We start from the raw sequence: 13519 nt of genomic DNA on the forward strand, positions 1-13519 counted from the left end.
TCAGGTTTTATAGAGAATTATATTGATACAACGGAGGATCTGACTGGGTGGACGTGAAGCCATATTAATCAGCAGTGACAAACACTAAAACCACAGCTGCTCATGACTTCCATCTACCAGAAAGTACAAACCTAAAAATGAGACGCAGACTACAATCTTTTCCATACCAGAGGCAACTCTACATTTGGACAGCTTTCTGACATTTATTTATTTTATTTTTTTTTAAAATTTTCAATAAATGGTTAAAAAAGGTGTTAATATACAGAGCTGTAAACAAAATCGCACGTTTTCTTTTTAAGTAAAAGGACACAATTAACATCACAAAAAAGATCATGGTTAATCTCTTTCAGTTTTTGAAAGTGTGACACAGAGGGAATGATTGATGAGCAATATTGCTTTATGGAAGCACTTTAATAATAATATCAGCGGGTAAAAGGCTTTACAGCATCCTCCCAGTCAGCATCAAACACAACAACAAAACATGAAACAGACATAAGAGACTATTTACAAGAGTGATCTTTTTTGTTTTTCTGTTAAAATTATTTCTACTTAATGTGGCGAACATCATCACAATGCAACACAATGCAACAACCCACAGCTAATGATACCGATGTACTGATGTAGTGTGCATGTGGTATATGCAAGTGTGTGAATTTGTATAACAGTAGGAGCTTCGGCATATGAAAAGTTTAAAAAGTTCAATGTCCATATTTTTTTCCCTACGTCATTCCTCCACGACTTTAGAGTAGACGTGCCACTTTTGTTTGTCGTCCATCTTTAATTTTATTTTTAGCTCATCTTCTTCGCCCTGCTGCCTTCTTGCGACCCTAGGGGAGAACAAAAATACAACAGTTGGGTGAAAACTCTGGACAGAAAACTGAGCATATAAATTCCAGCACACTTCTTACATTAGTCTAAAACCCAGAATTCCCAGATATGATTGATGTAACACGTTCAGTACCTTCGGTGTTGGCTCGTCTTCTTGCTCCTCCTCCTCCTCTTCATCATCTTCCTCAGAGTCGTCTTTAGCAGCAGCTGCCTTCGATCGCCCACCACGCCTGGATGCCAAAGAGGGGATACACACTGAATCAGAATGCCTCAGCATGCAAAAGGGAGACATTGGTAAATGTAGAAAACATCATCACCACCACCTACCGAAGCACAAAGCTGCAGCCTGGCTCATCACAGAATGTCAGAATTTTCTTACTTAAAAGTATCTCAAAATATCACGCACCAAGTGCTAAATGTTGATAAGAAGCATCTTTGACAGATCAGTAACACACACACACACACACACACACACACACACACACACACACACACACACAATACTGGCCAGTAAGATACAGTAACACTTTAAAATGCTTACTTGTGATCTAGATTATGTCGCACTGCAGGATGAATCAAATTAATAAAAAATTAATCAAAAAATAATAAATATATGAAAACTGTGCAGACTCACATTTTTTTACCCTTAACTTTACCCTCATTTCAACCAAGATACATTAACTGAAGGGAGACCAACACAATGTGAGCTAAAATGTAATTAAAGAAATGCCATAGTAAATGGATCGATACATTTACAATTTTGTAGTTATGTGACCAAAAGTACTGTCATTACTAGGACGACATGGCAGGAAAGTTTTGTGCATTTCATGGAATATCATATAAGCCACAATCAGAAGATTTTTCTATATGAAAAATGTATTTTGAACAAGAAAAATTATGTTGAGTTTAAAGGGTTATTTTTGACTCAAGAAAGATTATGCTAGGCTGGTCCATTAAATTACTTTACCAGACAGTGGCAGGTACGCAAATCTAATTTTTTTATTTGATACACAAGCAATATTCCAAAACCTTCACTGTGATGTAAAAAACGTGTGCTGGAGTTTATGCAACAGCCTGGAAGATCACAAAGCTAGTGTGCAACTTACACTGGTTTCTTGGCAGGAGGCTGAGCTGATTTGGGTGGACGTCCTCTCCTCTTCTGCGGTGTGGACTCGGCTGACTCCGTGCTGTTAAATAAAGACAAAATGCAAACACCACCAGAGTTTAAGACAAAAATTGATCTTGCTGACAGACTTCACATTGCCAACAGCTGTGTTATTAGTGAAGCTGATTGAACATCTTTGTAGTCATTTATGGATACAGTTTCTTACCCTTGTGATCGCCGCGGCGCCCTGGCTTGCCTGCCTGCCTTGGGCTTCAACTCCAGATTTTCACTGCTCCTATCATCCTCTTCCTCATCCTCCTCCTCTGCTTCCTCATCCACCTTCTCCTCTTCCTCCTCCTCCTCCTCCTCATCTTCTGGTGGAGGAGCTGCCTTCTTTCGCCCCCTCTTCCCCTTAGCAGGAGTATCCTGACTGGGAGTAGCAGACTTTGGAGGCCGGCCCCTGCGTCCTTTTTTCGGCGGGCTGTTCTGTTCATCCTCTGGCCGATTGTCCTCGTCCCACTGTTCCTCAGACTCGGCTGCTGCAGTTGTGTTGGCTGCCGCCTTCTTGCGTCCACGCTTTGGTTTGCTGTCCTGGTCATCACTGGAGGTCACGCCACGTTTGCGACCGCGGGGCTTTTCTATATCCTGCAAAAGACGGAACAAATAACTGACAAGGGCTGACGGGCTTCCTGCTGTAGCCTGTGTGACCATGATTTTTTGAAATTTTTTTGTGATTAACAATTACATTTTTATTTTTATTTTTTTTTAACAACATACAATTTGCAACTTTTCTTAATGACAATGTCTTTTTTACCCCAGGAAAGTTAGTAGCCCATTTGCATTTGAAATGTATGCAACATTGATACTTTTTGCTCGAAGATACCTATCAGAAGATACCATTATTTTTGACTTTTTGGAGAAGAGAGAATTCCTAAAACAAAGACAAACTGATGTATGCAGTAGGTCTGGAGGCTGTCATGATAGTTTACACAACGTGTACTTGCTAATCCTATCTTGACTTAAACCCAGCGGGTGTTTGCACAGTACAATCAAAAGCACAGAGCTAGAAGGGTTTATGACTGGAAACACTTAACTGGATCACAGCAACATGCCCATTTCTACTTGTCCTAAGCTACTGCGTTATTTGTTTATTTGTGAAGTCAAACTATAAAACGGATTAAGAAAATTCCAGTTTTTCATTGCTTTTAATATTTAACGTTTGTCCATATTTGCCATTAAAAATCTCATTTATATACAAAAAAAAAACTTTTTATTTTTGCTTTTTTATCCTACTGGTGTCATGGGTGTTCTTATAATAATAATAATTTATACTTTATTAATCCTGCAAGGGATATTGCAATGTTTTTCACATTGTTGTTATTACACACAGGCCTGAATTACACACACATGATCAGAACCTATACATGCACTAATGGAGAGATGTCAGAGTCAGGGGGCTGCAGCTGTCGGTGGACAGGCGCCCCGAGCAGTTTGGGGTTCAACGCCTTGCTCAAGAGCACCTTGGCAAATAAAGCTTTAGTTCCTAGAACTAGGGTTGTGCAAATATGATAAAAATAACAATGATATTTCCAACTGGGGAGGAACATTATTAAGAGGATTATGGCTGGGAGATTCTGTCAACATAAAATATAAGAGTTGAAACAAATAACTCATTACTGTGATATTTGCTGGATAATAACTGGAGCTTTTAGACGATATGTATAAACAAGCTGGTCTGAGAAACTCCCATTAGTAATGATTAGTAGTGATGGCCAAGCAGAAGTTAATTTTCACTATGACAACACAACAACTTCAAATTATGAGACAAACCAGCTTAGTACTTAAAAAGACAAAATTAAAGCGCTGTTACTCTATTATATACACACCAGTCTCACATCACAGAGGATGTTATATCCATCTAAAACAAGGTTTTAATACCTTGTCAGTGCTGTCTGCTCTCTTCAGGCTGATGTCCTCGTTTTCACTGTGATCCATTTCTGTGCTGTCATGCCTGAAACATAGCAATTATTAATGGTTACTCTTTTATATACAAACAAAAGAATGCAGCTCAAGGTACAACAAGTACAAAGATACAAAAGCCATCTCTTTTTGGGGTCCTGTGCAGTCTATGAGCATATATCGGCGAATATGTATTCTTTATTTTCCATTTGGCGAATAATTAGATCCAGAGTATTTTCTATGTAGGTTCAGAGATCAGAGCACCTGAACGTCTGGAACTGGATGAGATTTAGTGTCTTTGTCAACAACACTTAAGCAGGGTAAAGACTTGTTGACATCAGGGTTTGAACTTGGGTTTGCTGAGTGTGCCTGTGCAATACATGTCTTATACCTGGTCTTGCTGCGTTGCGGGGAGCCTGGGTTGGACGAGGGGTCGTCGTTGCTGGCAGTCTCCATACGAGAAGCTTTACTCTGGATTGGTTTCCCCGCCGACGACAGTGGCTTGTTTACTGCCCCCAAAACATTAGCAGACTTGGGCTTGAGGAGGGAGGGGCAAAAAGATGACATGAGTTGGATATGTGTTCCATCCAACAAAGCCCATAAATTAGATGCAAAAGCCAACGTTACTATTTCAGAGGTTTGATTAAGCTTACCTTTCCTGGTGTGAAGAATGACTTCATCTCCGGTGGAAGATAATTTTTTGTGTTGCTGAAATTCTGAAACAGAGAGAAATCTTACGTCAGAGCATTTGTTGCTTGTGACTGAAAACACAAGCTGAGGATTATGAGGATTATTGATTTTGCCAAACAAACAATCTCATTAGTCAAAATGTGTTCCAGCTAAAACAAAAAACTGGTGCAGGCACTGAAAACCAGGTTATTACCAGCTACCACAATCAGGAAATCACAAGTCATCTGTGTTTATCTTTTAATGAACAATTTTGTATGTGCACTTTTCAAAGTGATGCATATACATTAGTACCTGTGACAAACAAAAGGATGTGTGCATCTTGACCCATCATTTAAAAAGTCAAAGAGAAGAAAATGTTTTCTGATCTTATTGGCAGCTCAGCTATCGCTATTAATGTACATAAAAAAAAGAAGAATGTAAAAGAAACTGCTTTATATTGAATATTGAATCTTCTGGAAAATGCTTTGGAGTGCAGACACCAACCTTATCGGGTTTGGTGAAGAAGCATGAGGGCAGCACAGGGTCTTTTGGCGACTCCAGGCTGTAGGTGGTGCTCTTTGACATGATAATGTGCATGGCTACATCACACACTGTGTAGAGTTTCTGTACAGGAAAGACACAAAGTCTGGTCAGAGGGATGGTACTCAGGATGGTAGATATAGCGGTGAAAGAATATGTGCTGTCCATATACGATCTACTCAGTGAACATGAACTTGCAGACGTAATGTGTACCTCGTTGGTTTTGGGATCACTGGAGGACTGGGCATCTTTCGTCTGTTTGATATTTTCCACCATTTTCCTTATGAAGGCATGGCTGTTGTTCTCATTCTTTGCCATGATAATCTCCAGGACAAACCACAGAGCCCTAATAAGGAGGGGAAGTTTCACATCAGCATGCAGGACTTAGACCGTAGGACGTAGAATTTTGAGTAATGGCAACGATAAAATGGTAATAGCACTAAGTATTCTCTGTGGGGAGCAAAAAGTTGATATTATTCAGTGCCTGGTGTTTTTACAGCCAACATAGCTGTGTGTCCACCATAAATATGACTCTATAATGTAAACACCAGGTTGTAATGTTCCACATTGATGTAAGAGTTTCATCTAATTTATAAAATGTGTATTTATCTTAACCAGCAGCTTTCCCAAACAAAACTTACTCTTTAATTTCTTTGAGCTGCTCGATGTCCTGTACTTTGACGTAGTCTGGGTCATGTGCCAGCAGGTGGATGGTGTAGGGCACCACATACTCCGGCAGCAGAGAGAACAGCTTGTCTGTTAGCACACACAAAGGAAATATTACCTCTTCACAACAGTGCTAATGATTACTGCCATGTGCACTGAGGAGCACTATGAGGAAAGCAAAATATCTCATCAATTCCCTTTCCCCTGACAAATTTCTTTTTAATGTCCACTTTACAGTCATATCGCTTATTTTTATCCCCACCTTTCAAACATGCTGCTTTTAGATATATACTGTAGAAGATAATAGGGTGAGAAATAATTAGATACTTGTATCATGCTAAAGACTTTCTGTAGCTGCTTCAAAGATAAAAAACAACACTAAACAATTGTCAGATTTCATTTGAAAATAGATTTTGTTCAGTTTCTTTACCGCTGATGGCAGCGTGCTGTTTGAGGTACTCTCGGCGTATGTTGACATTTTTCACCAGGCACTGGCGAGCGTGAGCCCTCCTCTCCTTAACAGGGTCCTTGGCACACAAAGCAAACACTGCCATGTACTCCAGAGGTAGACGGAGGCGGCAGAGGCCCCGGTGGAGCTTCTGGGAAAAACACTGTCGCACCTGGTAGCATTCATCCTAGAGCGCAAAGAGAAAGACGCATAGAAAACAGTGGCAATAATAAGGAGAAGAAATCACATTATAAAATGGTTTAAAGACATATGGGGGGAGAGAGCAGAGGTGGAGTGTGGGGCTGTGTTGGAGAGAAAATGAAACCCCGGTAGTAGAGCATAATTTCAAAACAATGATAACAAAGAGTCCTAAAACACGCATAAGCATAGCATGAAAAAATGAGACTTCTTACATTGATGACGAGAGCACAAAGCTGATATTGCTCCAGTGTGATGATTTCATGATAGCAGGGCTCCTGTGCCAGCTTCAGCAGGGCGCACGCAGCTGCCAGCCGCAGCCTTGACATGTCTGGTTTACTGGGGGACGAGGGGAAGGAGCAGAGGAGACAAAAGTAAACAAGGATTTCTTGATTCATCTGCAAATGTGTTTATGATTAAAGCCTGACATCCCCCTAGGGTCCACAATACCCATTCACTGAAAATTACATGATTATGATCTGAAGACAAAGCTTTCTCTGAGCTGCTAAAGAGGCTGACACACAGAGGACCCTTTGTCTAATAAAGGAGTTTAGGCTTTGTCATTTACCCCATCCTGCCCTGCTCGGTCAAATCTCCGTCACTGTGTAGAATTGCAGTCAGCATCCTCAGGGTGGAGTTGCCCGATTTGCTCTGGTTGTTCTTTACTCCTAGCAACCACCGCACCATCAGCTTTATGCCCTGGATCTGAACGGAGGAGGGTGAAAGGTCAAAAATCAGTTTTGGGTCAACAAAAGTGCATCATTTAAGTTACAATATTCAGGATCAGGGGAAATGTCTCCTCATTTACTTGTTAAGATAAAAAAAACAACGAGCAGCACACTGAACTGGTGGACAGAGTTTTTGAGAGATACACAAGTGTTCACCGCTGACCTTTGCCAGAGTCTCCGGGGACACTTCATCATCAGGAACCCAAAGTTTGGTTGTCTTCTTGCCTGGGACCTACAGGCAACACAAATAATACTGTAAGACTTACTTTATATGACACAAACAGACAGCAAAAATACTGATCCTAAATCTGTGATGAACCGTTTTCAGGACCTTGGAGCTGTCCAGTTTTAGGGTTTGTAGAATAAATAAACAAACAATATAAAAAAACTGCATTGTGGTCCTTTAACCCATCAAATCTGACATTACAAAAAAAAAAAAAAGTGATGAAATGTGTACCCTGTCGTTCATGAGCAGATCCTTCACAATGAAGTTGGCGACTAGAGATTTGAGCGGTGCTGCAAACTGTTCTGGGGCCAGCTGAGCCAGGTGACCCAGGGTGGTCAAAGGAGTGATGAGCTGCTCCAGGTTAGCAGGGTCCAGGCCTTTGTGCAGAGGCTGAAGAAACACAAACGCATAACATTTCACTGACTGTTTGATCCTGGGTCACTGGTGAACAAAAATATGGACATCAAATTATATCTGACAAATAGTTCAGGTTTAGGGGGTCGTGTTCATCATTCATTCATTCATTCATTCATCAATCAGCGTTTCATTATTTCATTTCTTGATGTAGTTAAAGTGAGTATTGAGTTCACCTCAGGGTGGTTTCTTAATATTTTCTAAATATTTCAGGCACATTTATCATATTATAATCTATTTCTCTGCATAAAAAAAAATGTAAAGGCTTTGCAAAGTGTGTCAAACCAGGAGATACACAACTTTTGTTTCCTTTTATGTGTAAAACAAGTATAAAACCAAACAGACGGGACTGACTGACCTCAAAGATTTGGGCGAAGTGTGTGTCTCTGTTGGTGAACATGGTGTTGATGCAGTGGATGGCATACTTGGCCTGGCGAGGGGGGCCTCTCTTGGCTTTGGCCTGCAGTACCGGCAGCAAAACACTTGGGGGAGAAGGCAGGAAAACACCATTACAAACTATAGAAAGTGTTGTCATAAGTGCAGCATGTCTGATGAAACACCAGTGTGACAGCACACATCCTAATGTAAGCCAGAGAATGAATGAAAGCATTAATCAGCAAATGAAAACATACGATTTGATGTGAGGGAAACTCTCTTCCATCTTGCTGCCCGTGTTCTTGAAGATCTGCAGCGCAGCCTCTGCGACCTTCTCGTCATCCATCTTCAGACAACCCAACAGGGATTCAAACGTCTCTGCAGAGTGGAACGACACGGGGTGGGTGAACGACAGCACCTGTGTGGGATGAAAAAAAAAAAAAAAAAAAAAAGGGGGTCAATCCACTAAAAAATATTTTTCAAAAAGAATCACTAATATCATAAAACATGTAGAATATATTTTTAAGCAAAGTCTAGAATTGGTTGTATCACTCTAACAACTGCTGCTGCCAACTGAAGTTAGGGTTTCTGGCTGGTTTTTACCTTCAGCAGTTCCAGTCCTGCTCTGATGGCCTCTTCAGTGGGGACGCCCTCCTCCTCATCATCAGCTGTTCCGTCTATAGATTTGTTAACCTGTTTTATCAAAGCACTGATAGATGGTGGTAGAGATAAAAGAGAGCGATAAACAAAAAGGTAAAATTCTGCAACACACACACACACACACACACACACACACACACACACACACACACACACACACACCTGATGGATTCTGTGTCGATGTGTACAGGAGCAATTCTCTCCAGCAGGAACTTGACCATTTCCAGGAATGGATTGCTGGGCTGTTTGGGGCTGCCAAGCTTTTTAGTGATGTCTCGCTGGAAAGATGACAAACAAATGATAACATTTCTAAATTAAAATAATTACTCTGTAAAGCAGAAAAACTGACAATCCCTCCGTCTCACGTGTCCTTTTTAGACTCTATAACATTCTGTGGGCCTAACTAGTATTGTAGAGCCATAAACACTTTCAGTGACTTTATCGGTTGGTCAAATTACTACAAATACTATATAGCCCTGTTTAGACATGCACCCATTAACGCTAACCTGGCAGCAATTTAAAATGTCGTTCTCATGTCTGAATAACCCCTGTGGTCACTTTCACGTAAAAGTTATGACACTTATCTTCCTAGGCTGGACTAACACTTGCGTATGACTTTAACACGACAAGTCTGAACTGAATGAAATGCAGCACAAGGTGAAACAAAGCAGCAGAGAGAGATGCACATCTTGTTTCGCCTTCTAACATCACTATAATTGATTCATTATAATCTTTCATGCACAAAATCAGTTTAATAAATAGGATTTTTAAGGTGTAGAGATTCATGTTCTCATATAAGTCATGAAAATATTTCCCCCTCACGTTTCAACCGGGGCAAGATAGGTTGAAAATAATTAATTAAATGAGTCCCAACCTAAAGTCCTGTCAGTCAATGTCAGTCAGTGTTGGATATTATAAAACAGACAGTTTAAATAACGTGCTGTCATGTCTGAATGAAACTGGAAGGAGCATTTACATAAAAGTAAGTATGTCTGAATTACAAAATGCCATCACTTTAACAGATAGAAGAAGCCAACAATGTTATGTATTTAAGAGCTTACAAGTGTTTGGAGCAATAATGAGCATAGAGAGACAACAGAGTGGGGCGGCTTGGCTTGAAGTTAGGGCTGGGTCGGTATGGATTTTTTCTTACCGCAGTTGAAAAGCAAGAAATTCCCGCGGTAGAGCGGTAAACCGCAACCCCCTTGCGAGAGTAGCGTAAGTTAGAGCGAGAATGGCAGGGTGCCTTAAGTGAGTGACGTCAGTGGCCATGTGGTCGCGCAAGGAGAGCGAGCGGTAACGGAGAGTAGTGTATATGAGTGTCACTGTGAGGAAAAGCGAGAGGAAAAAGACATAGCAAAGTTGATGTAAAGTGAGTTAAAAGTGAACAATAAAACAACAAGCTAGAGCTTCTCAAGACACGGTAGCTTTATCTATTGTCAATACTGCCGGCAAAGTGAATGGAGTTACCCCCAAAAAGACATCGGCTTAAACCTTACAACATATGTTGCAGCCATAGACTGTATAAAAAGATTGCAGCACAGCGTTTCCATTTCAGCTCAAGGTGAGAGTCTTTACTGAGTTTTGCTGTCATTCAGGGCCACAATGGTTTCTCTCATCTCCGTTGATCCATTCTACAGGCAGTTCAGAAAGCTCTTTTGTCAATAAAGTAAAATATAAATTAAATAGTTTGCCAATAATGCCGAGTGCAGCCCATCTAGCAGCTGAGCAGACAGAGAAGGCGACCTGGCAGTTCACTAACTTGTTGCGCTCTCTACCAATATAAGCCGCTCTGTTTAGGCTACAAAACGTGCATGCAGGCTGAAATTCAACCCGGCCATTTTATCAGGATGAAGCTATAAACAGAAGTAAACTCCGCTAGCTGCTAGGCTAATGTGCAATGGTAAACACTGCATCATACAAAACAAGACAGTGGAGGGATGGTCGCATTTCATCTTATGGCACTACACTTGGACAGAAATGCCAATACTCACCACACACACTTCAGCTTGCTTGCAGGAGCACGAGGGGCTGACTAATGTTTCCAACTGATCTCTGATCCGCTCGTCATCATCCAGGACCTGAGCAAGCTTCTTTACAAAGTCCTGAGCCTTGCCCGGGTCTGGCAGGTTTCCTATGGACACAGAATTAAAAGCTGATGTTGACAAGGAATACATTTGAAACAAAGGTGGTTAGGTCATCCAGTTTCAGCATATTTATTAGAAGTTTTGTTCTGTTTTACTTCTTCTTCAGCTATGAGTGAAAAGATTCAGTGGCTGTATGAGTTGGTAATTCAACAACAAACAAACAAGTAGATGTAGGGTTTCTGAAAGAAACTCATTTAATGTGTGTGAGATGTCTCTTACTTGTGATCACCATGACTTTAGCGAATACGGCCTTGCTCGATGCTTCAGACTACAGACACAAAACAACAGAAAGAATAGTTTAGAAACATAAGGCGAGGGTATATTAACCCTCAGCTTTTTTTGTTCTGTGCTTCAGTCAGAGTTACCTTGGGTTTTTTGATCAAGTCTAGCAGGTCTTTCACATGGTGTCTCAGCAGATTCTGGCACTTCCACATCTCATTCAAAGCTCTGACAGTCACAGAGGAAGAAGAGTCAAAGGATGGAGAGAGAAACAAATGATGAGGAGAATTGGTAGTAGTACAGTAGAAAAATAAAGGCCTTCCTCCTGAACATGTATTCCAGAAAGTTAAAAATTTGATCAGTATTCCCTCAGATCATCAAAATCTTTTCAGATCACAATTTCTTACAAAATTAACGGGCTGTATTGATGTTATATACAGTATGTAAGAAAGACTTACTTGACAGCATTTGTGTCCAGGGTGGCATACAGGTAGTAAAGACACTTCATCCTCTCTGTGGTTTCCAGGTTGTGAGGAACCATGTACTGGGCAAAGACTCGCTCCACCAGCAACCTGTGCACATGGACAGGAACATTTCAGGAGAAATTTAGATTAAAATGAAGAATATCCTTGGAATATAACGGTTTGTTTTTCCTAATTAAGGGTTTGAGTTGAGAGTCCTGGCAGTCATTAAGCTACCATTAGATCTGTGTAATAGGATTATCTACACTAAAGTCTGAAATTAAGGCAGCTTGGGAAAAAGTGCCGTTGATAATTTAGGAATGCCCTTGAAAAAAGAAGATGGGGCAAAAAAATAAAAATACATTACTATGAATACCTGAATGTTTTATCAAATATTTATGCATGAATGATATTATAGTCCATCACTGGCCACTTGCAGTTTCTAACCAAACATATCAGAGACAATCTAATTAAATAGACATGATATACTTTCTCAGTGGTCCTGGAATAATCTCACATTTTAGTAGCTCTCATAATAAAAATGGGACATTTTTAGACACTTTGTGTCCTTACATTTTGGATAATTAAATTTCAGAGGTGTTATGAAAGAATTTGCTGAGCATGCACAAGTATGTCAACGCTGCCCTGCTTAACTTTCATACAGTTACACATTCAGGAACTGCCTGTTACAATACAGACTTTTCCTGTTGGTAGCTGTGCAGCGCCACAACAGCACAGTGAATCAAAAGATAACTGCACCCACAGACACTGTTCTGCAGTTAGATCTAAAACTATGATGTTTTGTTGGAGGTGTCGTTCAGGCTTTTTTTGGTGGTGCCCACTTTGCCTCAACATGGCTCATCTACCTCTGCAGTTCTTCAGCTAGTGACATTTTTCAGAATGACCACCGACAAGCCTCATGTTATGCATGTTTAGGTGGAGAAACAATAACACACCAAATTTTCCTGTTAAAAGTAAAGCGAGTGATGCTGCAGTGTGTTGTCTAGCTCCTTAAAGGATAAAAAAACATGTCCTTTACATTTTACTTGCTGTGACTGCTTTATATTTTGGAGCCCTGAGGCTACTGTAGGTGGCGTCTCTTCCTTTAACTGTAGTGAGAAATCATTCAAGTCTAGAAAGAAGCCTTTGCTTTTTGGATTCTCAAGGCATGATTTAAAAGCCTGATTTTACTGTTTTTATTTGAGACAGGTGAAAAATGTTTGGCACACTGCCAAAGTCGGCTAGTTATCCATAGAATAAGACATTTATCAAACAAAATGAAATCCAAGGTACATTACCAATAGCTCAAGGCACACACGAAAGCTGTGGTTGAGCAAATGAAGTGCAACTGATTCAGGTAACTCAATGAGCCTAATCAACATCTTTTAGGGAACCAATTTAAATGCTCTACCTTTTAAACACTTACCCCCAGGTATTAAACACTTTACTATAATTTATAAAAAAGGCCCTACTTTTTAGTAACACTGACTGGAACACATAAACACAGACCTGTCATCGATACTGTTCTGGTAGTAGATGTGGAGCAGCTTGTCTTTGATCCAGGAAATCTGTTTAGAGGCCTCCCTCCCTCCCTCTCCCTGCAGCGAGTACTTCCTGTAGATCGATGCCAGGCCCATCATGGCCTCCTTACGTACACGCCACTGATGAAAGAGGAAAGAAAAATAATAATGGGACAAACGTTACAATCATGACTACTAGTAAAATTGGAATTCTATAAGAAGCTACTGTACAGTGGCTTGTCACACAACCAAGGCTGGGCAATTTAAATGAGATAGACAGATCATGGTAGGGCTGAGCCCTACAAGACTGTTCTCACGTTCTAATATTTGCCTTTACCTACTTAGTCATTATATCC

At 40.5% G+C, this 13519-nt stretch overlaps 1 protein-coding gene across 2 annotated transcripts in view; it reads right to left on the bottom strand.

Moving 5' to 3' along the window:
- Positions 1-13519, bottom strand: part of pds5b (PDS5 cohesin associated factor B) — a 38695-nt gene continuing 25176 nt past the window's right edge. The window contains exons 12-36 of one of the 2 annotated variants that reach the window (XM_031280571.2): positions 13153-13304; positions 11641-11754; positions 11329-11410; positions 11183-11231; positions 10811-10950; positions 8979-9094; positions 8760-8865; positions 8414-8574; positions 8140-8263; positions 7599-7757; positions 7305-7373; positions 6982-7118; positions 6629-6752; positions 6198-6402; positions 5743-5857; positions 5315-5447; positions 5066-5185; positions 4546-4608; positions 4284-4429; positions 3872-3944; positions 2273-2578; positions 2160-2242; positions 1935-2015; positions 962-1058; positions 1-827 (exon numbers count right to left, since the gene is read on the bottom strand). In XM_031280571.2, coding sequence (XP_031136431.1) covers positions 795-827; positions 962-1058; positions 1935-2015; positions 2160-2242; positions 2273-2578; positions 3872-3944; positions 4284-4429; positions 4546-4608; positions 5066-5185; positions 5315-5447; positions 5743-5857; positions 6198-6402; positions 6629-6752; positions 6982-7118; positions 7305-7373; positions 7599-7757; positions 8140-8263; positions 8414-8574; positions 8760-8865; positions 8979-9094; positions 10811-10950; positions 11183-11231; positions 11329-11410; positions 11641-11754; positions 13153-13304 — 2988 coding nt within the window. In that variant the 3' untranslated portion in view covers positions 1-794. Of the gene's footprint in view, positions 828-961; positions 1059-1934; positions 2016-2159; positions 2579-3871; positions 3945-4283; positions 4430-4545; positions 4609-5065; positions 5186-5314; positions 5448-5742; positions 5858-6197; positions 6403-6628; positions 6753-6981; positions 7119-7304; positions 7374-7598; positions 7758-8139; positions 8264-8413; positions 8575-8759; positions 8866-8978; positions 9095-10810; positions 10951-11182; positions 11232-11328; positions 11411-11640; positions 11755-13152; positions 13305-13519 lie in introns of both variants that reach the window. The other variant, XM_031280570.2, reaches the window with a different exon arrangement.

Source organism: Sander lucioperca, chromosome 13 (assembly GCF_008315115.2).
Source record: "Sander lucioperca isolate FBNREF2018 chromosome 13, SLUC_FBN_1.2, whole genome shotgun sequence".
Taxonomy (NCBI): domain Eukaryota; kingdom Metazoa; phylum Chordata; class Actinopteri; order Perciformes; family Percidae; genus Sander; species Sander lucioperca.